The sequence below is a fragment of the Camellia sinensis genome, chromosome 3, assembly GCF_055761805.1.
Source record: "Camellia sinensis isolate YWXY chromosome 3, ASM5576180v1, whole genome shotgun sequence".
Taxonomy (NCBI): Eukaryota; Viridiplantae; Streptophyta; class Magnoliopsida; order Ericales; family Theaceae; genus Camellia; species Camellia sinensis.
The window spans coordinates 36280666-36305117 of NC_138963.1; the positions used below are offsets into that span (position 1 = coordinate 36280666).

General features: G+C 36.0%; 1 protein-coding gene across 1 annotated transcript; it reads left to right on the top strand.

Annotated features, from left to right (window-relative positions):
* Positions 1 to 395: 395 nt before the first annotated feature.
* Positions 396 to 22625, top strand: LOC114262883 (acyl-coenzyme A oxidase 4, peroxisomal-like). Its single transcript, XM_082919519.1, has 13 exons — positions 396 to 635; positions 3034 to 3138; positions 3458 to 3564; positions 4469 to 4546; positions 4631 to 4754; positions 4890 to 4963; positions 5073 to 5132; positions 5288 to 5397; positions 13710 to 13869; positions 14345 to 14421; positions 14853 to 15024; positions 21169 to 21261; positions 22273 to 22625. The coding sequence occupies exons 1-13, from the start codon at positions 608 to 610 to the stop codon at positions 22402 to 22404; spliced, it is 1320 nt and encodes a 439-aa protein (XP_082775645.1). The 5' UTR covers positions 396 to 607; the 3' UTR covers positions 22405 to 22625.
* The last annotated feature ends 1827 nt before the right edge of the window (positions 22626 to 24452 follow it).

Consider the following 24452-nt stretch of genomic DNA (forward strand, 5'->3'; position numbering starts at 1 on the left):
CTTTAGCGTACCTTTTTTCAAATGTGATAACGTGGCAGATATGATATAGTACTATAAAAAAAATTAAAAACTCTTTAATATATTTTTTTCAAATGTAACATGTGACGCTCCGATTTGACAAGTATGATATGACATTCTAAAAAAATTAAAACCTCTTTAGTGTACTTTTTTCAAGTGTAACACTCCAACGTGGCGGGTCTGATGTGACACTAAAAAACTCCTTGGTGATACTCTAATGTGGCTGATAAATAGGTCATTATATATTTAAAAGAACTAAATAGATCACAAAAAAAAAAATATAAGACTACATAAATTATAAATCTAAAATATAGGACTTATCGATTAATTTTTTTTTTTATTTATTGATTTATAATTATTTTTGCAAAAATTCACTGAGATATTTCCTTTAAAAGTTGAACAATTTGATAACATGCAGCAATCGCATCAGAGGATCCGGTGCCTTCAAGTTCCACGTGTTCCGCGCTTACTACACAATAAACATATTTAAGCATCAATGTATGTTCCCGCTTTACGATCTCGCTGATTTTTCCATCAAAACCCTCTCTCTCTCTCTCTCTCTCTCTCTCATACACACAGCTCAATCATCATGGCTGTTGAATGCCCAAAAACTCAAGGTGTGTTCCCCCCCTCTCTCTCTCTCTCTCTCTCTCTCTAAATATTCAATTTTTTCTTGGTAATTTCGATTACTCCTTTGTCTCAAAATAATAACTTTTTTAAAAAAAAATTAAATTTTTTTAATAATATTATTTTACATTTTAAAAATATTAAAATTTTAAAATTATCATTTGATAGTATATTTTTTTTTGAAAATATCAATTGTTATAATTATATATTTTGTGTTGTTAATAAATTTAAAAGAATGACAAAATAAAAAATTCATATTATTTTAATTTTTGATTTTTGAAAATAAATTAATATTTTGAGATAATAAAAAATAAAATAAGAGGTTAATATTTTGAGACGAAATGAATATTTTCCTTTGATTTTCGCTGAAGATTGCTTGGATAGTTGGATTAGTTGAGAGTTGACAATCTCGGAGTTGAATCTTCAATCAAATTGAAACCATTTGAATCCAAATCTACATTTGTTAAATAAGGTGAAAGTCTAATTAATGGAGATCTCAAATTGTTACTGTTAAGTCGCCACTACTTGGGATGGCTATTTAAAATCAATTCGTGGGACCTGCTTATACTTATTTGAATAGGACGAGTTTTACTGTCTCGACATTTATGTGGGGTAGATTATATTTTGATCATTTGCAACGAGACGGGGTGCTGACGGATTTTGCGTCCCCGATCCGATATAATTAATAATATATAAATAAATAATATATGTATATATATATATAATACAATTAGGTATAAAAAAAATAATATTAAAATTTTATAATTTTGTTTAAATATATATAAATAATAATCTTAAAAGTCTCACTGTTTATATATATGAAAATAAAAAAAATTATTTTGTGTATTAAGAATTTAAATGGTTATTAATTTTTTGACTATTTGAAATGTGGTCGGATATCCAAGGTATCGGGTATCTGCGGAGGTGGGGGGTGGGGTTGAAAATTTTCACCCGTAACAGGGGCGGGGGTAGAATTTGTCGGTAGAGACGGGAGTGGGGAATGGCAAACTTGCCCAATGACCATTCTTATCCACTACTTCAACTCCCCCTCCAAAAAAAAAAAAAAAAAAAAAAAACCTTTAAACCATTAGGAAATGAAATCTACAATGGATTTCAAGGTAACACCCTATCTCTCTCTGCCCCAGACAATTAGATCGATAAATAAAGGGTAAATTACAGTCTTCCTGATGTTTTAAAAAAATATATAATAAGTCATGTAGTTTTGATATAATTATATTGACCTCTTTTTTATTAAATCAAATTAATGCAAATGGTATATAGAAACAGATATACAAGGTAAAATAAATATTTCAATGTAAAATAAATGATAATTTTTTTTTTCTTCATTCATACGATTAATGAATTTCTAATGAAAAATGGAAAAGTGTTATATGAATAAAAACCTAAAAGAGTCAAGTGTAATTATGCCAAATGTGTAGGGCTTATTGGCCCCGTTTGGTATAGCTGTTAAAACAGATTATAAATTATGATTTTAATTCGGAGCTGTTAATCTGTTTGGTGTAACTGTTAGATTATAAATTCAAGATGCTGAGTAGTGTTTATTAAATAAGTTGTGAAATAACTTTTTCAATTAACTTTTATTTTTTGTTATTTATTACTTGTCTACATTTCTCATAAAAAAAAAAAAAAATAATAATAATAATAATAATAATAATAATAATCTATAGTCCATTTGGGTCTTTTTCTATTTTTATAAAAATTAAAAAAAAAAAATCTAAGAGTATAACCGTAAATTAACATGTCCACTACAGAAACTGATAAATCAGAAGTAGGGGATAAACAGCTTTTCAAAATCAACATTTTTGAGTTAAAATATGTTATTAGAATCATAAGCCATTTGAAATAAGTTTAACCAAATTGTCCAAAATAACTTTTCAAAAATTAGAAGCTATAATTTGGCTCAAAAAAGTCCACTATATTTTATAAGAGAAACTTGATGATTTGAATTATAGATTACAAACCTCTTTTTCATACTCCTCTCACCTATTTATATTACTTTTAGTACATGTAAGAGAATGAAATTAGTTGTAACTTGATCTCTAGTTTTACTCTGTTTTGTAGTTGCAAAATAGATCAAAACAAAAGAGTTTCTCTACTAGCTAACTGATTAACTACTAGTTTGTTTGGCATGTCAATTCTGGGATTTCTAGGATAATTATTTTGGTGAATTATCGGGTTTGAATTGAGTAGAATTCTGCCAAAATGTGAGGCAAAATTTGTATTGGCTTCTCACATCCTCTGCTTTTTAATGGCTTTCACAAGCTGCTTAAGTTTTGTATTCTTCTTTGTAGATAGTGAAATCATCTTCTACTTTAATCGTGATTTGGCAGTTCATTTAATTGAAAGACTTCGCTTCAATGAATGCAGATGAGAAACACAACGAGCCAAAGAGCTCTTATTTCAACTTACCAGCATTGGATGTTCCCATTGCATTCCCCCAAGCAACTCCGGCATCCATCTTTCCTCCTTGCAGTAAGATTGATAAATTTTTTTCTTATAGAGATTTATGGTATATTTTTTGCTTTGTTTAAGGTTGGGTGTATGTTTTTTTGAATACTTGCATATATACATATGTTGATATTATGCTGATGTATGTTTGAAATTATAACCAATAGTCTTTGTTCCAAGGCCTATTTCAATACATGCAAAACTTCGGCACTGTGTTGCTAATTGTTTTTGCTCTCAAAATCAAAACACAAATGCTTTCTTCTTGAAAACTAAAAGTTGTTTATTGAATTCCTTACAATGCCACAATCCTTGTACTAATTACCTTGAACTCCTATAATTACAGCTTCGGACTATTTTCAGTTTCATGACCTATTGACTCCTGAAGAACAGTCCATCAGGATGAAAGTAAGAGAGTATATGGAAAAAGAAATAGCACCAATAATGGCGAAGGTATTTTCTTGTTACATGCCCAACTTGTCTACAGGCAATGACGGAGCCACATGAGGACCAAGGAGGTCACGTACCCCCTGGGATTTTCTCCTTTTTTTGTATTTTTTTACATACATATATAAATAAAATTTTAAACAAAAATAATATTTAGAATAAAATATCAAGGGCATTTTTAAATTTATGAAAACAATAGTGATTGTTCTATTAAAAATGAAGTGACAATAACAAATTATATTTTTATGTATGAAAATTTTGTGAAAAAATCTCAATATAAAGGTAATATCTATCATTATTGATATGCAAATATAATTAATCTCTCTCTATATATATAAAAATTACTAGAGTGTTAGTTATATTTATATGTGAAGTTCACCCTTCATATGTTGTTTACTATTGATTGGTGATATCATATGTCAATAATGACGTGATATCATTATTATATGAAATTTTTATTCAAATTTGGTAAAAATTTGATTGATCTTACCATTATATAATTTATTTTACTACTTAAATATATAACTTTTTTACATTATCCATGATACACTAGTTACACGCAATACTTTCTTTTTTATTTTACTTGAAATTAATTATAAAATTTTATTTGAAATACTTTTGTAAAAATTTATTTAAATTTTTTTACTTAATATTAATTCAAAAATTATTATTATCTTCTTATTGTTGGTTATGAAAAAAAAATTAAAATTGTAATTAATAAGTGCCCCTCCTAATTTAATTTTCTTGCTCGGCCACTTTCTGCAGGGGTTGTATAACTTTGTTGGTTTGTCTGATAGATAATGGTTGTATATGTTTTCCTGTGTGTGTTAAGCCTTACACATCCTTATGGCCTTTTATTTTATTATTTTAAACTCTTGACTATACAAAATTCTCTCTTTTTGCTTTTCAGTACTGGGAGAAGGCAGAATTTCCATTTGATGTTCTTCCAAAGTTTGCTGCCCTAGGTGTTGTTGGTGGCTCAATTAAGGTACTTCATGCATTTTGCTTTGATCTATCTTATTGAGCTTGTTATATTGGTATGTGGGAAGTTCAATTAGTTTTTTTCTTCAAGGGTTATGGGTGTCCAAGCCACTCCATTACAGCAAGTGTCATAACCATGGTAGAAACTGCCAGAGTTGATGCAAGCTTCTCCGTTTTTCTTATGACGCATTCTTCTTTGGCAATGAAAACTATCGGTAAGTTCTTTTTCTTTTCTTTTTTTACTTTTCCCTATAGTATTTTGTTGTTAGAGATTACAGTTTTCCGTAGTTGTATGCTTATGGGTGATGGATGATGAGGTCTCTGATACTTTCTTGGTTTATCAACAACAGCACTAGCAGGATCTGAAACACAGAAGCAGAAATATTTACCTTCATTGGCACAATTAAAAACCATAGGTTCTTGGGTAAGGATTTGTATTTTTTTTGTTTTAGCATTTGTTTAGATTCCTAATATTACGTCAGTAGTTGTCTCTGCTGCAAGCATGTAACTCTGATCTTTTATTCACACAACAGGGTTTGACTGAACCTGGCTCTGGAAGTGATGCAAGTTCTCTAAAAACAACAGCGACAAAGGTCCAGCACCTTAAACCTTCATACAATTATTAATCTTGTAGAGTTGATCATGCTTCTTTTTTGCTTTTAGCTACCAAATTCTATTTACTGTCTACAACACCTTCTTGGCATCTTAAGCACGTGCTGTGCCTTTTTTTTTTTTTTGGGATAATCAGGTTGCAGGTGGTTGGATCCTTGAAGGTCAAAAGCGCTGGATAGCAAACAGCACTTTTGCAGATGTGTTGGTTATTTTTGCTAGGAACACAACAACAAATCAGATAAATGGGTAAGCCATCTATATGCAGTTGTTATATCCGTACTATTATGAAGATGTGTAGCATTAAGGATGGATGTGTTAGGATTAAGAACACTCAAAAATCAATCACGCACAGAAAAGATACAAGATATTTACGTGGTTCAGCAATTGCTTACGTTCACGAAGAGATTTCACTATAAAATTTCCCGGAGAGAGATTACAGAACTCACACTCACTTTCTATAGATTTACACACACTTTCTCTGATTCTTTCTTGCTCTGTTTGTGTTCTGTTTCATCCTTGTCTCATCACCTCAATTTTATACACAAATAAGAAGGAACAAAGTCAAGAAAGAGGAGTAATTGGGAGGGCTGCCACCTGTCATCTCCCCTCCTACTTCTTGACTTGGAGCCAACCTCTAACTATTCCTTTATGTGGGCTGGAGCCAACAATTCTCCCCCTCTATGCCCATGTGGATAACTAACTTCTTACTTGAAGTCCATTCTGGTCAGATTCTTGCAAACTTCCAGTTTGTCTTTGGTGACAACCTTGGTCATCATGTCAGAAAGATTCTTGTCCATGTGAATCTTTACCAGCTTCATCAGATGCTTTTCCATCACTTCTCATATCCAATAATACCGGACATCAATGTGCTTTGTACGTGAGTGGTACATGAAATTCTTGCTCAGATCAATTGCACTCTGACTATCCTAATGTACCTTGTACTCTTTCTGTTGTAGACCTAATTCTTGGAGAAATCGCTTTAACCCCAACATTTCCTTTCCAGCATCTGCGGCAGCAATGTACTCTGCTTTTGTTGTAGATAAAGCAACACACTTTTATAATTTGGACTGCCGTGAAATAGCTTCCGCTGCAAAGGTGAATAAAATCCTGATGTAGACTTTCTACCATCAAGATCACCCACCATATCGGCATCTATAAAAACCCTCCAAAATTGGTTCAGCTCCCCCAAAACATAGACACATCTTTAAAGTTCCCTTCAAGTACCGAAGAATCTATTTGACTGCCTCCCAATACTCCTTTCCTGGATTGGCAAGGAATCTACTCACAACGCCAATTGTGTGAGCTATATCTAGCCGGGTACACACCATTGATTACATCAAACTCGCTACTACAGATGAGGGGGTAATTGCCTCCATCTCTTCTCTTTTATTTGTAGATAAGGGACAAGAACTCTTGCTCAGCTTAAAATGGTTAGCCAATGGAGTAGTGACTAGCTTGGCATCGTTTATGTTGAACCTTTCAATCACTCGTTCAACATATTTTTCCTGTGACAGCCATATCTTCTTGGCTTTCTTGTCATGAACAATCTTCATGCCCAAAATCTACTGTACTGGGCCTAAATTCTTCATGGCAAAATACTGCAACAAGTCATTTTTCAACTTGTTGATCATAGCAGTATCTTATTCGATGATTAGCATATCATCGACATACATCAGTAGGATGATGAAGTTTCCATCTGAAAACCTTCAAAAATATACACACTAGTCTACTACCACTCTTGCGTACTCGTGATCCACCATGAATGAATCAAACTTTTTGTGCCATTGTCTCGGGCCTACTTCGGGCCATAGAAACCCTTCTTCAGTTTGCAGACTAGATTTTCTTTTCCTTTAACTTCAAATCCTTCTGGCTGCTCCATATAGATCTCTTCCTCCAGTCACCATGGAGAAAGACAGTCTTGACATCCATCTATTCTACCTCAAGATTCAAGCGAGCTGCTAATCCCAGAGCTACTTGAATGGAAGTTATCTTTACTACTGGAGAGAAGATCTCATCAAAATCAATTCCCTTCTTCTGTCCAAAACCTTTGACCACCAAGCGAGCTTTATGCTGCAATATTTTACCGTTGCCATCTTTCTTCAATTTGTACACCCATTTGTTTTTCAATGCCTTCCTGTCCTTTGGAAGTGAAACAAGCTCATAAATGTGGTTCTTCTGTAAAGAACTCATCTCCTCCTTCCTAGCTTGCATCCAGCAATCTTCCTTTGTATAACTCTTTGCTTCCGAAAAACTCTTAGGCTCCCTCTTATCAGCAATCAGAATATACTGAGAAGTGGGATATTTGGTTGATAACACGACAGCTCTTCCAGATCTCTAAAACTGAGGCCCAGTCACCTTTAGTTAAGGGGGTTGCTCCCTCTGCTCAACACCCTTTTCATCCGAGTCTTCATCTCTTTCCTTCTAATCCTTAATTTTTGTCATAGGATTCTGCAACTCTGGCACTTCTTGTTGCACATCATCACATCTAGCATTTTGTGATGGCTCGGGAGATGGGAACAAGTCTGGAGTGATGACATCTCTAAACTTTGCAGACTTCTCAAAATCTGCTACCGTCTGGTCTTTGTGAAACACAATATTTCTACTTCTGAACATATTCTTGTTCACTGGGTCCCACAACTTGTACCCAAATGTTGTAACTGAATAGCCTACAAATATACATGGTGTGGACTTATCATCAAGCTTCTGTCTGTTTTCCTTGGAGATGTGTGCGAACATCTTATGCTTGAAGACTCTCAAGTGAGAATATGATATCTTTCTTCTAAACCAGACTTCCTCAGGTATCGCAAAATTCAACAAAACTGAAGGCGACCTGTTGATGAGATAACAGGCTGTACAGGTGGCTTTAGCCCATAATGACTTTGGCAACTTTGTCATTCTGAGCATACATCTGACTCTTTCAACAATAGTGCGGTTCATCCTTTCTACCACACCATTGTGTTGTGGGGTACCAAGAACTGTTGTCTCGTGCCGAACACCTCTGCTAGCACAATATGCTTCAAAAGCATTGGAAGTGTACTCGCCACCATTGTTTGTGCGAAGACACTTCAACTTCTTCTCGATCTCTCTTTCCACCATTGCATGGAACTCCTGAAAGTGTTAGAATACCTCATCCTTCGTCTTCAGGAAATACACCCACAACTTCCTTGATGCATCATCAATGAAGATTAGAAAATACTTCCGGCCGCCAAGTGACTCCACTTCGATTGGGCCACAAACATCCGATTATACCATATGAGCACTTATGTTTTCCTCTTGCTCGTTGAACTGAATGATAGTCGATGCTGCTTGCCATAAAAGCAATGGTCACATGGCTTCAGGGCACTCCCTTTGGATAAGGGTATCTTGGATTGCTTTGCCAACAGATGCAATCCTTTCTCATTCATGTGAGCCAGTCTTCTGTGCCATAAGTCTGGTGACTCCTTGTCTTCTACTGCATTAAGACTTCTCAAACAGATCTTCGTTTGAGTCTTGTACAGTGTTGAAGACATCTTTCCTTTGGCGATTGTCAAAGCTCCTCCTATCAGCTTCCAACGACCATTTCCAAATGTACTTGTATAGCCCTGTCGGTCCAAGGTGCTTCCGGAGATAAGACTGAGGCACAAATTTGGAACATGCCTCACATTTTTGAGAACCAGCTTGTGTCTGACATTAGTCTGAATACTAATGTCTACAATGCCCACAATCTTCAAATAGCTAGAATTTCCCATTCGAACAGTGCCAAAATCTCCAACGTTGTACGAGCTAAAGAGTTTCTCTGTGGGAAGTGACATGATAGGATGCAGTTATGTCTATCACTCACTCTGTATAGCTATGGGCCGGCATGAAGGCAATCCTCTTCTTCACTAACTGCAAGAAGTAGTTCATCAGTTGTTGTAGCTGTCTTGTTCTCATCTCCCTTTGACTTGCTACTTTGGCTTTTATCTTTTTGGCTTGGACAGTTCCTCTTTATGTGACCCTCCTGGCCACAGTGAAAGCAAGTGAAGCTAGAGTTACCTTGACTTTTACTGTCTTTGGATTTACTCATGTTGTTCCATCTGCCTCTACTCATGTTTCTTCCTCTTCCTCTTCCTCTACCTCTACCTCTACCTCTACCTCTACCTCTACCTTTGTCTCTACCTCTATCTTCTGTAACAAAAGCATGGGACTGATTACCTCCCATGTCTTTCCTCCTTGTCTCTTCATTGTACATGGTGTCTGTGACCATGCTCATGGTCAGCTTCCCCTCTGGTGCAGAGTTACTAAGAGAAACCACCAACGTCTTTCAACTGTCCGGTAAAGAATTGAGCAGTAGAACGGCTTGCATTTCATCATCCAAGGGCATCTTGACAGTTATAAGTTGATTCACCAGATTTTTAAATTCACTAGTGTACTCGGTGACAGACACACCATTCTTCAACTTCAGATTTACAAGCATTCTCATCACCAAGGCTTTGTTTCGGGCGGTCTTTGACTGGTACATTCCTTCTAACATTGTCCAAAGAACATATGCATCTGTCCCCTGGGCGACATGGTGGAACACACTGTGGTCTATCTATTGTTTGATACAACCAATAGTCTTCTGGTTCATCTTTATCCAGTCTTCATTATTCACTTCTTCCGATTTAACCCCTTTTAGAGCAATAGGGTCAAACAGGTCTTTATAATATAAGATGTCTTCCATCTGCAGCTTCCAGATTGCATAATTGGAAGGATTTAACTTTATCATTGATCCTGAAGTTGATGTGGATTACTCCATCGTCTTCTTCTTTTTACAGAAACTCTGATTCAAAAATCTAATTATACGGATCTCTCCGAAATACTCCAAATAGTTGGAAACCACTATTGGCTCGCCAAAATTGGACTTCAAATGGCTCAGATCTAGCAAAAATAAGTTCGATGGTTCAGATCTGTGGATGTACCTTAGCTACGTAGCATCAGATAGCCCTCTGCCTCTGGGTTGGATCGGGTCAACATGACGGTTGGCTGGTCAGCTGGGGGGATAACGTGGCAGACACGTGGCATTGCTCTAGGCTGACGTGGCGATGAGCTGACGATGACGTCACTATCACGAGCAGAGCACTCTCCTTCTTCCTTCAGCCGCGCTTCTGGCGAGTGTTCACGATTGGAATGACACGCCGGCACAGGCAACGGCGCATAAAACGCGTGCCTACAATTGGGCTTCATTCGCCTTCTTTAGGTGGCACGTGAGAGCGCATGGAGCCTCGTTTGGGGCTCTTCTTTGCAGTTCTAGACTCCTCTCGTCGAGAGCTTCCACCTAGTATGCTCAAAAGTGAATTTCAAGCAACTTGATTTCTGGCAGTTTCTAAAAAACATACCCTATTTTTTTGAATATCGACCAACGAGGTTCTGATACCACTTGTTAAGATTAACACTAAGAGATCAATCACACAAAGAAAAGACACAAAATATTTACGTGGTTCGGCAATTGTCTACGTCCACAAAGAGATTTCACTATAGAATTTCCCGGAGGGAGATTACAGAACTCGCACTCACTTTCTATAGATTTACACACACTCTCTTTGATTCTTTCTTGCTCTGTTTGTGTTGTGTTTCATCATTGTCTCATCACCTCAATTTTATACACAAATGAGAGGGAACAAAGTCAAGAAAGAGGAGTAATTGGGAGGGCTGCCACCTGCCATCTCCCCTCCTACTTCTTGACTTAGAGCCAACCTCTAACTACTCCTTCATGTGGGCTGGAGCCAACAGGATGCACGTAAAGTGCACAAATGGAACCCCTAACTACATTAACCAAATGTTGAGGAAGGATACATGTTGAAAAATATACATGGTTATTCGAACTTACCAGCCCTGACGATACTAAGGAAAAACATAAAACCCATTGAAGGTTGCTCAAACTGACTAGAAACTTAAGTTCCAAGACAGGAAGCTGGCCTCTTGCATCGCCTCATTTTGCAGTTCAACATTTTGAATAATTGATAATTCAATGTATTTGTCTAACCTGCAATTTTTAATTCAAATTTATCAAGAACTAAAATGGCTAATTCTCAAATTCTTGCATTCTTCTTATTTTATTGGGTAAATTACATTTACCTCCCCTGAGGTTTCTGACAAATACAAGGACCTCCCCTGTGGTTTGAGTAATTACAGTAACCTCCCTTACTTTACCTGACAATGTCAAGATTATCCCATTCCGTCTATTTTGCACAAACGACGTTAGTATCCTATTGAAAATGACCATATTACTCTTACTTTTTCATAAATCCACAAAATTAGCACCTACTACAACTATATTTTGGATGACATAAGTGCATTATTAAACTGCTTTAAAATAGGGTCAAAAAAATATAAAACATTCAATTCCTTCAATAGTTTTCCAAACACGATGACATCAAGGAACTGAACAAAGTCAACAAATTTAACACCAACTACTACAACTATATTTTTGATGACATAAATTGATTATTAAAATGCCATACAATGACAAGTAAATGCATGAACACAATCGATTTGTAACAGGAAATTCCATTCTTTTTATTTATATTTTATAATTAAAAAGTCTACATTGTATTCATCAAGATCAAATCAAGAAAAATGAAATCTTGGGTACAAATTAAAAACTAAAAACTCATATCATATATCAAGAAACTTTCATCAAATGACATGAACTAAACAAAGACGAAATCTTTGTATGAAACTGATTTCAAAACAACATCTGAAATCACAAAACAATTCCCAAAAAAAAAAAAAAAATAGTATTCCTCTCAAGATTACACAGATCAAAACAATCATATTCTGGTAATACTTTCAGTAAGAAAAGGTGCATAAATCTGCTTCTCATGAGAATCGATCTTCAAAGATCCAAAGCAGAACGCCTTCACAAGAAGAAAATGGAGGAATTCATTGGGGAAATCCACAGGATTTTGTCTAGACGTCGGTGATCTTTAATTCCTCGATTCATTCCGTAACGCGATTTCGGTTAGATGCTAGCTTACTAGTAAGGAATATTATATATCGGTGTCTCTGTGATTCATATACAATCATGAACATAACACAATAAATTCCATTGTTATATTAATCATTAACAATGTCCAAATAGTATATCTTCCCTTCTATTCTTCGTTTTCATTTTTGTGCCAACACAAATTTTTGAAAATTCCAAACTAACTTCCAATAATATTTTCTGAGAAAAAGGGTAGTTTAATTTTTGAAAATAGATCACCAAACAAAAAATTATACATAGTAAGAAAACAGATCAAATACAGAGTCGAATCGAAGTTGAAGAATTCACCTAAAATGGTAAGAACCAAGGCCGTGCTTGACTCCACTCTTGAATTCACCAACATAACCGCTTCCATTGGAGTAACTCTGCATTCCAACACCATGGCTCTGTCCATTACACCACTCCCCTGCCTAAGCATCCCCTGTATAAAACCTATAAACTCCATAACCATGCCGGAGACCTTGCCGATACTATCCTCGAAACCGACTACCTCTCGCCCAGCTCTCAATCCCATACCCATCATACCTCCCATCAACCCAATCTCCCTCATACCTCTCATTCACAAAGTAATTGTACACTTCACTCCCATTATACCTCCCCTTGTGAAACTCCCCTTCATAAAATCACCATTGCTGTAAAATTCAACCCCTTCTCTTACAATTCGCTTCGATTTTCAGTCTTTTTTCGATAAAATCGACTCACCGATAAACCATTGGACCGGTTTGTGGTTGTTCTCGAGAACCCAAGTCGCTTGGAGAGAATCAAAAAGCTTTGGTGAATCAAACCCTTGCTTTTGCCAGCGAAGAAGAGAGCGATGACAATGAAAATTAGGGCTAAGATGAGGTTTTCCGAGGTGGGTATGTCGTCTCTGCCGAAATAGAGGAAGAGAGTGCAGAGAGAGATGGAGAGGAGGGCGAGAATCGGGGCGAACCGATGAAAACGGCAACGAATTAGGGATGAACTGGGTTTGTGGGGCTTTTGTTCCTCTATGTCTTCTTCGTCTGGTTTGATCTCGTTTACGGAAGATAGAGTTTGGATTGGGTTTTGTGGAAAATTCTTTAATTGGCATTTTAGTGCATTATGAGCATTATGGGTATTTTAGTGCTTACATTAGATGATGTCAGCAAGGTCTATTAGGTATATAAACGGCTGTCAAATTTTTGGAGAATCTTGATATTGTCAGGTGAAGTAAGGGAGGTTATTATAATTATTCAAACTACAGGGGTGGTCTTTGTATTTGTCAGAAATCTCAGGGGAGGTAAATGTAATTTACCCTATTTTATTTTATTTTATTTTCTGAATGTTCAAAACTAGAAGACACTAAATTGATTTCCACTTGATTGTGTCCAACCCAGGCTAACAAGTGCTTTCCAGAAGTAACTGAATTAGTGGATAGTGTTTTCTATAGCACCGATGTGTCCTGCGGGGCATTTTTCTTTTTCTTTTTTTCTAACATGTTCAACAGTGCTAGGTTTTACTACATTATCGTTATATTTTTCTGGGTTTTGAGGTATTTGATTCTTTTTCTTGCAACTCCCATAAACATTACCAGTGCTTATTCCATCTGTTTCAGATTTCTGGTAAAGAAGGATGCCCCTGGACTGCAAGCTACTAAAATAGAAAATAAGATTGGCTTGCGGATGGTCCAAAATGGAGATATTCTCCTTAAGAAAGTTTTTGTTCCTGATGAGGACAAATTACCTGGTATCACTTCTTTTCGGGACACAAACAAGGTATGGCAACAAATGGGGTTCTATTAACTGTATTTTCATGTATCAATTCCTTCGTTATTATATTAATCTTGGTGGTATGATGCTTTAGTCCATTATCATGCTAGCAGTTTATCCTGTGGATAGATTGGCATTGCTGGTTTTGGGGTTAGTTGTTTGTCCTCGTTGATACATGTTGTACTTCAAGTTGTTCCATAGGCTCATAATTTATCAATGTAATTTAGCTTTAGCTTATTACTGAGTAGCTTTATTTCATATTTTACGATTTTGTCTTTTTCAGATTTGATTATTTCTATATTATTGTCCTATCAGTCTCCTGACTCCCCTCCCTCCCTCCTGTGTGAGAGAGAGAGAATATATATATATATTATTATATTTTTGGTTTTTAGTTGGGGAAGGGGCTGCTCTCTATTCCCTCATGTCAATGTGTGGTTCTTGGCGCCTATTTACTCATCTACTTACTGTTGTTCGAATACAGGTCCTTGCTTCTGCACGTCTCATGGTTGCTTGGCAACTTATTGGCATTCCAATAGGCGTCTACGATATGTGTCACAGGTATGATATAGCATCGGGGGATCTCACTAATGTTCAGCTTTTCAGTTGTACCTTACTGAAAAGGTTGTTGAGTCCTTTTTGTCTCCTCTCTAAAATCAAATTGTGAATTCCAAGTAAAATTAGTGGAGAAAAGCAGCGGAGTGTGGCAAGTGAAATTTCCATATAGGGTGATCCTCTCGGTAATGGTTTGGGGGTAATTATCACCCCTGATTCTGCCGCTGCAGCTTTGTATACATATATGCCTCTTTTCAATATAGTTTCAAGCAAAAGAACTCCCATTTTAAGTTTTAAAAAGTGAAATTTGAAGATAGAATTTTGCGGTCAGAAACCTCTTATTTATAATCTGTGTGGAAGTAGAGCTTTGGCCCATTATTTTATATTTTATTTTCATCCTTCAGTTTATGACCATGCGATTTTTATGTAATTGACAGGTACTTGCAAGAGAGGAAACAGTTCGGAGTACCATTGGCAGCTTTCCAAATTTCCCAGCTGAGACTAGTTCAAATGTTGGGTAATATTCAAGGAATGATTCTGATGGGTTGGCGCCTTTGTAAGTTGTGTGAGAAGGGAACAATGACTGTTGGTCAAGTTAGCTTAGGAAAGGTAAGAAAGGAATTTTTATTGTAGGGTAAATTTTTTACTTAAATTTTGCCTACTGAAAAATCTAGAAATCCCCTAGATGTTGATTTGTGATTATGTATCAATTTTAAGCAGAATATAACAATCCCAATCAAACAATCAAACAATCAAACAATCAAGACAAAGAGACACAACGATTTAACGTGGAAAAAACCACAATTGGACACCTCCAACTGTGATCAAAAACCACGGGCAACAGCCACAAGACAATCCACTAAGAAGAATTAAAGGAATTACACAGGTATACTCTCAATTACCCAGCGAATCCACAACGCCTAATTGAACCAACCTTTATGTGCCTCTTCCAACCCCATCTTCACCACGGAATTGTCTTTCTGATGAGCCACTCTGGATTCCACCACAGCTTCAGGCTCGAATTCTTCAGAATACACAACTGAAGAACAACACTCTCTTTTGTATATAACAAACAAACCTTTGATGTACTCTCTTTAAATCATGAGTTGAAGACTCAATAAAAACATCAAAGAAAGCAAACAAAATATCCCCAGATATAAACTTTAAGAACCAAAAAAGAAGATCTGAAGGACTTCAATCAATCACCTAGTTTTGGGAGAAAACCAAGTATTTATAGAGAACCAAAAGTAATCCAAGATTGGGAAGAAAACAAACTTCTTGAGAAATCCGGATTCTGAGGTTCGCTCGAGCGAAGCTTTTCTGGCTCGAGCGAGCAGTGTATTTTTCATGATTTCTACTAGTGCCTTGGCTCGAGCGACGGATCCTTGGCTTGAGCGAGGAATACACTCTTTCAGGTTTTTGTATGGACGCAATCCTTGGCTCGAGCGTGCATTCCTTGGCTCGAGCGAGACCTAGCTCGAGCGAGAACTCCTTGGCTCGAGCGAGAAACGACGGACATGCAATTTTGAATGCAATTTTGCATTTTGCTTCGGCCGCGAGCTGACGACGCAATCCTTGGCTCGAGCTCGACCCCCGTAATAATCAGCGAAGTGGCAATCTTAAAAGCATTAACATCACAAACTTCTCTGCATGGTTCGATTCGGGTTTGGATTCGCATCTAATAAACTCATAGCCTTACTGAAATAAAAGTGCGAAAATAAATACATCTGAAAGGATTTTGTCAAACGGGGTTGCCAAGAATAAAAACCTAACAATCTCCCCCTTTGGCAATGCCGTGACAAAACACATCTAACAAATAAAATCCTAATCACCCCAACCCATTACATCCAACAAAAACAAACTTCTTTCTCAAGGTCATGATCTGCAAAACAGTCATTAGTGCCACAATCTCCAAAACAACTATTAGTCCCACAAGAGTATATGAAAAAGCAATAGACATATGACACAGTTATCTTGAAGCAAGAATAGATGAAAACTAAGACTCATGAAAAACAACTCTCAAACAACAAAAGCAAGGTCATAAACCACACAAGCAATGATATGACGATGTAAATACCATGAACATACAAGAAGGGCAAATAGTGCATAGTAACATGCAAAACATATAGCCAATCTCCCTTACCAAACATATCAAAGTGTTCATGCTAAACAAACTCTTGCAATGAGAAACCAAACTTCCTTACCAAGCCAAAACAAGATGAACCAAACTCTCCCTCACTAAAAGCAACCACAAACACTGAAAACAGTGAACAAGAAGAAAACGATAAAAAATAATATGGTGGAGCAAGCAAGGAATTTCAGATTAGTACCTTAAAACACATAAGATTATCCAAGAAGCACCATTACAAGAAAACACAATGTGCACAGTCTGTAGAAGATTCCTCATGCAAGAAAGTGATGCATTATGTGAAAAGCATAGATCCCATGATAAAAGTGTGTGTGTGACTCTTGGAGTTCGACAAACACTAGATTCAATCCTGGTAGTGATATGAAAGCCGGACCTCCGACAAGAGAATCTTAAGCATGACAAAGGAAAGTCAAACCACTAGGAATCAAGGGGTATTTGGTGAGTAAAGGCGGAGGCTCCCCCTCAATCAATGAATCTTTTCCCTTTTTTTTTTCTTTTCTTTTTTTTTCACATTTTTTTTTTCTTTTGCATATTTTGTCTTCTTCTCTTTCTTTTGCTTTTGCTTTTGCTTTTTCTTTTTCTTTTTCTTTTTCTTTTGCACAATCATTGGTGGCTGACACGCTCAAGAGTATGGAAACCGAACCAGAGAAGCATGGATATAATAAGGATGGCCTGGTTGGTGACTCTGAGGTAGCCTTTTCCTCATGGCTGGACTACAAAGAATTAAGGGGAAAGCCATGGAGATGCAAAAGGATGGTAGGTGGTTAAGAGACTCAACATCACCCAAGATATGCTAGTATAGGTCAATTCCTCTAGAAAAGCAAAAGATACAATGCCAGAAGTCCATAAAAAAATAATCACTATGGCGGAAGACTCCAAAATTTGCTAATCCAAGAGTGTGTACAGAATGAGACATACTAATCAAAAAAACACACACTCCAAAATGAGTAATGACCACAGAAAGCACACACATATTAACATGTAATGGATATTCTCATCAATTCCAATATGTACCAAGGACCACTCAAAAATTTCAAGCTTGCAAAACCATACTAAGAAAATCTTTTGGGATTTTTTTTTTTTTTTTTTTTTTCTTAACCAAAGCAAGACAAAAAAAAAAATGAACAAGCACACTTTTTTTTTTTTAAAAAAAACACACAAAAATCCAAAAACTAAAACAAATAAACAAATTAACACAAATCAAGTTTTCTCACCCAAATCTTTTTGATCTTAACAAAATTAGGTCTAGCGGTCTTGGTAAATGTCGTGGCATTGTGAACACCCTCATGAATCTTAGTATTCTGCCTGGACATGTAAGGTTGTCTCCTAATCCAAAAAGTATTCGAATTCCTACCCTTTTGAGACACTCTCCCATCCAACTTATAACAATAAGGGCGAATATGACCATGCATACCACAATGATGACAAATAAAAACAGGGTGTACCTTCTTTTCTTTTACCTTATCAACCCTAGGGAGTTTGAGAAGTCTTTCCTCTTGTTGAATCTTTTGTCCCCCTTTTCCTTGAGTTCTTGTATCATGAGATGTTGAAGCACTCTGTTTTTGCTCTTTCTTACCACCAAAGCCAATGCCACTCTTGTCACAACTCATGTGTTGAGACCCAATGATATCCTCCAAAGTCTTTGATCCTTTGTTCCAAAGACCAATGGTAGCCATAGCACACTTGAGCTCTTTCTCTTTCTTGATCATTAGTTCTTCCAAAGCAACTTGTGACATCTCAAGAGATTCAATCTTTTCTTCATACATGACATGGGTTTGCAGCAGCTCATTCCTCTTTGTCTCACAAGTCAACAATTTTCCACAAAGAACTTGTCGATCATCAGCTGCCTTGATGGCATTAATCCTGGCCTCGGAAATCTCTTCCTTAAGTTTGACATTCTCACTTTCACATGCTTTGAGTTTCTTTGTGAGTTTGTCATTCAACTTGAATAAGTTAAGAGACTCCTTGTACAGCTTTTCATAAGCTTCCTCAAGCTCTTCATGATCACTCTCCGAGGATTCATTATCATTGGTGTTCTCAACTGACATCTTCGGAGACTCTGTTTGTCCTACAGTTTCAGAAGCCGCCATGAAAGCAAGGAATTGCTTATGTCCCTCTTCGCCTTGATCATCGTTGTCATTGTCATCGTCATCAGATTCTGACTCATCATCCCAAGTGACAGCAAGGGCTTTTTTCTTCCTCAAACGAGTGGGGCATTCTGAAGCAAAGTGGCCAAATCCTTGGCATTCATAGCATTGGAAACTTTCAGAGTTCCCTTGTATCTTTCCTTTCTCCTTCTTGGCTATAGGATTAATTTTGAGTTTATCTTTGCCTTTAGATTTATGAGAATGAGTAGATTCCAAAAGATTAGGATTCTTTTTCAAAAAAGATTTTTTAAATTGTTTAACAAAAGCAGCCATAATCTTGGAATCTATCTCGCAATCCTCATCAGAATCCTCTTCCACTTTATGAGTACTACTAAAAGCAATATCTTTTTGTTTCTTTTTGAAATTCCTATGTGCCTCATAAGTTTGGAGATTTCCAACCAACTGATCCAGCTTGAGGTTGTCAACATCTTGAGCCTCCTCGATAGCCGTAACTTTTGGTTGGAACCGATCGGGCAAGGATCTCAAAATTTTTCCCACAATTTTGGATTCTGGAATTTTTTCACCTAAATTGAAGCTGGAATTTACAATGTCACTCAACTTCGCATAAAATTCATCAAAGGTCTCACTATCTTTCATTGAAAGGTTTTCGAAACTAGAAGTGAGCCTTTGAAGTTTTGAGCGTTTAACAGAAGGAGTGCCCTCATGAATAGTTTGTAAGATATCCCAAGCCTCTTTTGCGACTTCACAATTACAAATACGACTAAATTCTTCAGGTGTGACAGCGCAAAAGAGAGAATTGATAGCTTTACTATTCCAGCTACTATTTTGGTAATCAGTTGTGTCCCACTTATCAATTGGTTTGGGGATTGTAACTCCATCAACGGTAATTGTTGGTTCAGTCCACCCATTCATGACGGATTGCCAAACTTTTTCATCAATAGATTTTAAAAAAGATCTCATCCGAGCTTTCCAAAAAGAATAATTGGATCCGTCAAGTAGGGGTGGTCGAACCATAGAATTTCCTTCACGAATTGTATCCATTATCACAAATCAAACAAGATCTCGTTCTAAAAGAAATTTTTTTTTTTTAAAAAAATAGAACGACCTGCTCTGATACCAATTGAAAAATCTAGAAATCCCCTAGATGTTGATTTGTGATTATGTATCAATTTTAAGCAGAATATAACAATCCCAATCAAACAATCAAACAATCAAACAATCAAGACAAAGAGACACAACGATTTAACGTGGAAAAAACCACAATTGGACACCTCCAACTGTGATCAAAAACCACGGGCAACAGCCACAAGACAATCCACTAAGAAGAATTAAAGGAATTACACAGGTATACTCTCAATTACCCAGCGAATCCACAACGCCTAATTGAACCAACCTTTATGTGCCTCTTCCAACCCCATCTTCACCACGGAATTGTCTTTCTGATGAGCCACTCTGGATTCCACCACAGCTTCAGGCTCGAATTCTTCAGAATACACAACTGAAGAACAACACTCTCTTTTGTATATAACAAACAAACCTTTGATGTACTCTCTTTAAATCATGAGTTGAAGACTCAATAAAAACATCAAAGAAAGCAAACAAAATATCCCCAGATATAAACTTTAAGAACCAAAAAAGAAGATCTGAAGGACTTCAATCAATCACCTAGTTTTGGGAGAAAACCAAGTATTTATAGAGAACCAAAAGTAATCCAAGATTGGGAAGAAAACAAACTTCTTGAGAAATCCGGATTCTGAGGTTCGCTCGAGCGAAGCTTTTCTGGCTCGAGCGAGCAGTGTATTTTTCATGATTTCTACTAGTGCCTTGGCTCGAGCGACGGATCCTTGGCTTGAGCGAGGAATACACTCTTTCAGGTTTTTGTATGGACGCAATCCTTGGCTCGAGCGTGCATTCCTTGGCTCGAGCGAGACCTAGCTCGAGCGAGAACTCCTTGGCTCGAGCGAGAAACGACGGACATGCAATTTTGAATGCAATTTTGCATTTTGCTTCGGCCGCGAGCTGACGACGCAATCCTTGGCTCGAGCTCGACCCCCGTAATAATCAGCGAAGTGGCAATCTTAAAAGCATTAACATCACAAACTTCTCTGCATGGTTCGATTCGGGTTTGGATTCGCATCTAATAAACTCATAGCCTTACTGAAATAAAAGTGCGAAAATAAATACATCTGAAAGGAGTTTTGTCAAACGGGGTTGCCAAGAATAAAAACCTAACACCTACACATTTAGTCAAATTTCAATTTGGTCCTTCCATCAAATTTTTTGTTAATTTTTTTTGTGTATACACTTCAGGAGATTGACAAATGTCCTAAAATTGTTAATTTGAACCTTCAACTTGACATAAGGACCAAATTGAAGCAATATTAAAAATATAGGGACTAAATTATTCTAGGGGTGAAAAGTATAATTTACCTATTTTATGTTGAGGAGGTACTCTGCTTGATTTAGCACTAGTGACAAATTTTCTACATTGTTCAGTCTTGGATTAGCTTGAAAGCAAGGGAGACTGTAGCTCTTGGGCGAGAGTTGCTTGGTGGCAATGGAATCTTGACGGACTTCCATGTTGCAAAGGTTTTCAAACATATCTTAATTTCATATATTTCCCTTTAACTTGAGCTGTGAAGGATTGGATTTTGACTTTTCTAGATTGTGTTGTTTAGTGCCTTTTTATAGCTAAGATTCCTTGAATGATAAAAAATAAGATCTTAGACACTTCATGAAAAAAAGAACAGACAAAAAAGAAATAGGTTCTAAAGTTATGTGTTTATTGATATCCAATCCAAAAGTGAAATAGGATCTGAATTCATACTTGTTTATTAAATCTTATTGGCTTATTACTACCGACAAGAATATGAAATCAAATGATGTTGCCAAACCTATTGTAGGAGAATGATGCAATGTATAGAGAATGTGTTTTTATTTTAGGAATCCTTTGCACATAATTCAAATCATTGGATTGAGAATAGTTTTGTCTAATTTATCATGTAATGATCCTTGGATTGAGGATATTAGTTATTTTATTCCTGACAAGGTGGATAGGAAGAAATTCTCATGCCCGATTTTATAGTAGAGAATAGAGATGGATTTTAGAAGAAGCCATCAACTATAACCCTAAAAGAACCCTAATTCCCTAAACAATTAATGTAGAGGAAGAATGATGGGACCCTATGAATTCAACAATTTCTTGATTAAAAAAAAAAAAAACTTAATGGCTAACCTCTTCCCATTAGGTTTTTTTTTTTTTTTTTTTTTAGTTGAAGGATTTGTTGCATTGATTCAGAGAGCAGCTCCTTTTAATGTGGTCGTTCTTCAACAATTGAGTATTCACTGTGATCTATTATTACTTTACATGCTTCACATCCGTACATTGCATAATATTTATCGGTTTCAAAATGATTCTATGAAATGTCATTTCTAGCTTACTTTTGGTAGGCCAGCAATATACATATATACAATATATATTTGCTTTTAGTTCGTATTATGTACTATTGCCTTTGGCTCCATTCTAATTTGTTGGCTATTTTAACGAACCATTGACCTATAACATTAACATTAACAGTCTCATTGTCGGATATTTTATAGGCATTCTGTGACTTGGAGCCGACTTACACAGGCGAAGGCACTTATGACATCAACACATTGGTTACAGGCAGGGAAATCACCGGGATTTCCAGTTTCAAGGTAGCCGCATTGACCCAACAGAGTCGCCTATAATGTTGTAGAATACTTTTCTTTTAGCTGATACATAAATATTTTGAAAAGATGGTTAAAAGTTTGTCTTTTGACTTTTTGACTTTTTTATGTAAAAGAAGAAGTGGATTAAAAGTTGGTTAGTGACTTTTAACCCACTTTCCAAAATAAGCTATAATAAAATGTCTTGCTTCTTGCTAGGGGCGGAGCTACATAAATCAAATAAAGAAACAGTTGTTTGATTACACCTATCTTTTTTAAATTTATTTAATTTTTTTTATCAGCAAAAATCAATTGTTAGATTATTAATTTGGGGGAGATTGAACTCCCAGCTTCTCTCTTATAAGTATCTAAGTGCTGCCTCCATACCACAAGGCCACGTGCATTTGATTACACCGACTTAAAATGCTTATGTTATTTTATTTATTTTTGGATAACTTACGTTCACCACTTCTAAAATTTGAAAAAGTATAACAAATTGTATCATTTTAGCATAATTATACTATACAGATAGTGTTGAACACAATGATAAACAAAGAGAGTTTTGTGGGTTTGGTATTAGCTTGGCACACTCAACATCCTTGGATTTGGGACTGTTCTTGCATGAGACTAATTGATGCTCAAAGTTATGAGTAATTATTCTGTATTTCGATAATTTTAAGTTGACAATTTGCCTGCCAAATAACAAGAGGCTATGGTTCGAAAAATAAGAAACTTAATGAAAAAAATCTCAAAAATCTCGTTAGACAAGCACGCAATAACGTCATATACTGAATCTATGTAATAATTTTTACAAATCCACATGGAGAGGGTGAAAGAGTGCACAAAAATAAAAGCAAATGATTCTGACCGTACCAACTTTGGATTTTTCTATGATCACTACAAGAATTAACACTTTTGCCGACCAAAAAATTAGTCGCTAAAAGCCCATTTTTGGTCGGCAAAAGTTATCTGCGACCAATTTTTTTGGTCGCTACTTTGGTCGCCAATTGAGGGTCGGCAAAAGTAATTCACGACCAAAATTTTGGTTGGTCGGCAAAAGTTGGATTTGCCGACTAAACTTTTTGGTCGCTAAATATTTAATTACCGCGACTAATTCATTTTGTTGCTAAAACACTTTGGTCGCGAAAAGTGATATTTTCCCGACCAAATATCTTAGTCACCAATTGACACATTTCGCGACCAAAAAGTTTGGTCGCACTATAACAAAAATATACTTTAGTGGCACTACACTAGTGGCATGTTTTTAGAAAATGCCACAAAAAATGATATTTAGTGGCACGTTTTTGAAAAATGCCACAAAACGACAAACATAAAAGGCTCTAGTGACATTTCAATGAACAAGTGTCACAACACTACAACAAAAACATATTTTAGTGACACCATACTAGTGGCATGTTCTTAAAAAATGTCACAAAAAGAATATTTGGTGGCATTTTTTAGAAAAATGTCATAGAGCCACAAACATACAAGGCTCTAGTGGCATTTCAATTAAAAAAAGTGTCACTTCACTACAACAAAAATGTCACTACAAAATTTTTTTATGAATATTTGCAATGGCATTTTTTAAAAAATGTCAGGACACTAGGTAGGTGCAAATTACTTTTTATGGCACTTAGGTGAAAAGCGTCATAAACAAATATTTTATAGCATTTTGAGAAATGCCACTAAGCCAAAAACTTTCCAAGCTTATAATGACATTTTTGAAAAAACAAAAAATGCCAATATATTTTCTAAATTTTTAAAATGCAGTAAATGATTTAAAATAAATGAATTAAACTCAATATACACTACAGGAAAAAGCATATTCGGTGACTAAATTTCTTGACCAAAAAAATTTGGTCGCTGAAAGCCAAAACAGCATTAGTTGCCAAAAGTAAAGCTTTTTGGCGACTAAACAATTTTAGTAGCCAAAAGTCTACAATTGGCGACTAAAACTAAGTTTGGTCGTTGATTATATGGGTTTTAGTGACTAAAAAATTTTTTGTAGCCCAAAGTAAAGCTTTTTGGCGACTAAAAAATTTAGTGGCCAAAAGTCTACAATTGGTGACTAAAAATAAGTTTGGTGGCTG

Excerpts from the sequence above, each read along its gene's own strand:
- LOC114262883 (XM_082919519.1), top strand. The coding sequence starts at position 608 with ATGGCTGTTGAATGCCCAAAAACTCAAG. Across the intron at positions 4,547-4,630 it reads TTGTTGGTGGCTCAATTAAG|GGTTATGGGTGTCCAAGCCA; the intron begins GTACTTCATGCA and ends TTTTTCTTCAAG. Across the intron at positions 21,262-22,272 it reads CGGACTTCCATGTTGCAAAG|GCATTCTGTGACTTGGAGCC; the intron begins GTTTTCAAACAT and ends GATATTTTATAG.